We start from the raw sequence: 3572 nt of genomic DNA on the forward strand, positions 1-3572 counted from the left end.
TGTGTAAGTGCGGGGGGCAGTGCAGTCTCTGTTGACAGGGTTACAGCTGTTTCCTTGCTACTCTGCTGCACAGGAAAAGGAGATGGAGAAACAGAGGCTCTTGTACCAGCAGTCCCGTCTGCACAACCGTGGTGCTGCAGAGATGGTGCTGCAAATGATCAGCGCCTGTAAAGGTAGCTGCTGCACATTAGATCTGCACACAGACACATAGTAGCACACTGTTACACACACACACACACACAGACACAAACACTTGTGTGAAAATTATGAACCAAGCGTTAGCTGTGTTAGATGAACCTGTTTATAAAAATGTAGTGGGAGTAGGACCTGTAAATTTTGGGGGCTAGGAGCTCACTGAATAAACTGCTGTCCGTCATGGACAACCCATCGCACCCACTTTATGCTGTAGAGGCAGCACAGCTCATTCTCCCTCAGACTTATTCGACTCCCCTGCTATAAAAAAAACTGTAGGCAACCTTTCCTACCATTTTATCTGTTGCTATCTTGGCAAAGAGAATCCAGCTTCGCTATTCATGGTTGGGTCAAGTTGTTGTACGAGCGGTATCTGCTTGTTTCAGGTGAACCTGGAGCCATGGTTTCTTCTACACTCAAACTGGGAATCTCCATCCTCAATGGAGGCAACAGTGATGTACAGCAGGTAAAGAGCCTTCATGAGTATGATATATTTATGTCTATAGGCTAAAAAGATTTAAAAAAACAAAATTTATTTTACTGCCTATCTACATCTTGACATCTTCATTAGAGCGTTGTTGTCATCATGCTCTTGTCATCTGTGTGCAGAGGATGCTGGACTATCTGAAGGATAAAAAGGATGTGGGGTTCTTCCTTAGCATTCAGTCTCTGATGCAGACCTGCAGGTCTGTAATATATTTATGGTTACGTCGATGTTATACTTCTGCTTACCGTTGGAGGGGATATACAAGTTTTTGTACTTTTTAAGCTGATTAAATGTTTGCTGTTAACAGTGTTTTGGACTTGAACGCTTTTGAGAGACAGAACAAGGCTGAGGGACTTGGGATGGTTTCAGAAGAAGGCACCAGTGAGTATGGTCGACAGCTTTCAATGGTCACTCACAAACTCAACATGCAATGCATACAAACATCTGCATCTTTGTTCTCCTCCTTTGTTTTGTGATATAATATAATATTTTCTTAGTGTCAGTCTTTATACTGTGCATTTGTGTGTGCCTGTATGTGTATGCCTGGTACAGATATCTTTTCATGTGTCCAGAGTCAAGGAGTCATGACACATGTGTGTTAGTCGCAGCATTTTGACTGTTAATGTATGAAACTGTTTATCATTCGCTGGCAGTCATGAGAATTCTGGACTCACTCCGTCTCTTTGTTTTTCTCTTCCCTACATCTTGTTCACTTTGCCCGTTTCAACTCTTTACTCCTCATGCCTATGTCCTTCCTACGCATCAATTTGCTGCTCTCGCGGTTCAAAGATAAGAAGCTAGAACGTGGTAAATGAAACTTTGCTGTCATATATTTTTCTTTCTTTCTCCCCCTCCTTTCTGTCCTTTCTGTCCCTTGTGGCTCTTCTTCTTTTGACTAGCCTTTTCCTTGCTGTGAACTTAATATGCATTTCATTTCACACTCAAGAGCCCAGTAAAATTAAGCTTTAGAGTCATTTGGTCAGTGGTAGATTACAATATGTTGATATATTTATTCATTGTATCTAAGTTAATTTTTCTTTTTGAAGTGGCTGTGAAGTTTAATTTTCCTCCTTGAGTGTTTTATGACAGATCTACTGTAACTCCATCAAGCTCTGTCTCAGTATAGATCAATGGGAATGAAATGTGATCGTCTTATCTTCCTATTTCTTTGTATTTCATTCACAAATTGTGCTAGAAGCTAAAGTGTAGGAACTTTTTATGCTCTGCGTCGCTCTTATTTCCATAGTTTAAATGTAGTTTGTTTGCGTCTCCTGTTCCGGGCTGATCTTCACAAACTACGCAAATGGCCAGGTTAACCTCTGATCATTTCCATTTTGATTTGCTTTACTTCATCGGTATCGTAGCGTTGTTTATGAAATATCAGGTCATAATGTTTTACTGTGCTTGTTGTTAAAAAGCTCAACGAGGCAGTCCAAAGGCAGCTCAGTAGAATCTCAGTCCTTGAGTATCTCCCTGTTATAGCGTCTATTTGTACGTATTTTTGTACATCATTTCTTCTCTGCTTGTGCACAGCATATGATACGATGTGATAGTTCAATCTGGTAAGAAACAAGAAATGAAGTCTTTTTAAAGTTCCAGCTGTTGCTGCATCATATACCTTTAATGTATTTTGTTCTGGTAGCCTTCTAACTTTATTGCTACCTCTTTGCTTGGTATATCTATGGGAATATTTAACATGAGTCACAATGATAACGTATTTTTCCCGAGGCATGTGTCCATGACTGTTGTTTTAAGAAAAACCTGGCATCCCCCTCATGGCTTTGTTATGATTTGTTGTTGTTCATTCATGATTAAATCGAAGCATGCTTGTGCATCTTTTGGAAATAAACTGTTTTTACCTGATAGCATGCTATTAGAAAACTGTGAAATTGATATTTTTGCAGTATATGTAGCAAAGTGCAATGTTTAGGTTAGATTCTATTGCAAAGAAATTATGAAAGTCTTCCCAGTTCCTTCAAAAATATTGACAAAAGTGGTTATTAAAGTGCATTTTCCTGCATTCCCCCCTGATTTTCCCCCAACATCCAAGCTGATAGCTAACAGGAGTTTACAGAGTTCAGTAGATCTGTACTGCATGATGGTGTGCCGTGGAAGTTATATCTGTGTTTATGTGTTTACCATCAGTATCCATGTCCTGTTTTTTCAGCTGTATTTTTGTTATTTTGTGATTTTTATGTGTACTTTCATTGTCCACTACAGTGTGAGGTGGCTGACACTTCTTGTTCATCTGAGTTGTGCAGATTTTTTGTGTTAAAAAATGTTGAGCTGGTTTGTAATACACATGTGTGCACCTTCCATCACAGTCACACGCTCTTCAAGTTCAAACATGAATCTCAATTTCACAAACATTAAATAACGTCATTTTAAATAATGTCCACTCATGACCTATTCCTATAAATAACATTTGTGCTTACCGTTTAACTTTTAATGCTAATAAAATCTAAATCCAGCATTGTGTTAAATGTGTAGATGAACAATATAAAGTTGGTTTACAATATTTAACTATTTGATGAGTGCGCTTAATGAAGGTAAACTGACCTGAATACTAAATTCTATAATCTTTCTATAACTGGTCATTTGAAAAAATCATTTCCATCCATCTATTCGCTTCCGCTTATCCTTTTCAGGGTTGCAGGGGTTGCTGGAGCTTGTCCCAGCTGTCTTAGGGTGAGAGGCGGGGTAGAACCCTGGACAGGTCGCCAGTCTGTCACAGGGCTAAGACAGAGACAACCAATCGCACTCACGTTCACTCCTGCATTCACGCCTATGGGCAATTTATTGTTTACAATTTCCAATTAAATAATTATTTGTTTTTATATTTTCTTGTACGAAGACAAAATGATTGGATATTTTGATCTCCTGGTGCATTTTT

At 39.0% G+C, this 3572-nt stretch overlaps 1 protein-coding gene across 15 annotated transcripts in view; it reads left to right on the top strand.

The window, feature by feature from the left end:
• ryr1b (ryanodine receptor 1b (skeletal)) overlaps positions 1-3572 on the top strand; it is a 65684-nt gene that overhangs the window by 49300 nt on the left and 12812 nt on the right. For 10 of the 15 annotated variants that reach the window (XM_014338233.2, XM_014338234.2, XM_014338239.2 and 7 more), the window contains 5 exons: positions 74-173; positions 579-658; positions 802-878; positions 987-1060; positions 1469-1486. In XM_014338233.2, the coding sequence (XP_014193719.1) occupies positions 74-173; positions 579-658; positions 802-878; positions 987-1060; positions 1469-1486 (349 nt within the window). The remainder of the gene's footprint in view (positions 1-73; positions 174-578; positions 659-801; positions 879-986; positions 1061-1468; positions 1487-3572) is intronic. The other 5 variants (XM_014338237.2, XM_014338241.2, XM_014338243.2 and 2 more) reach the window with 1 other exon arrangement.

The sequence above is a fragment of the Haplochromis burtoni genome, unplaced genomic scaffold, assembly GCF_018398535.1.
Source record: "Haplochromis burtoni strain Fernald_Lab_line unplaced genomic scaffold, NCSU_Asbu1 Contig_36, whole genome shotgun sequence".
Lineage (NCBI taxonomy): Eukaryota > Metazoa > Chordata > Actinopteri > Cichliformes > Cichlidae > Haplochromis > Haplochromis burtoni.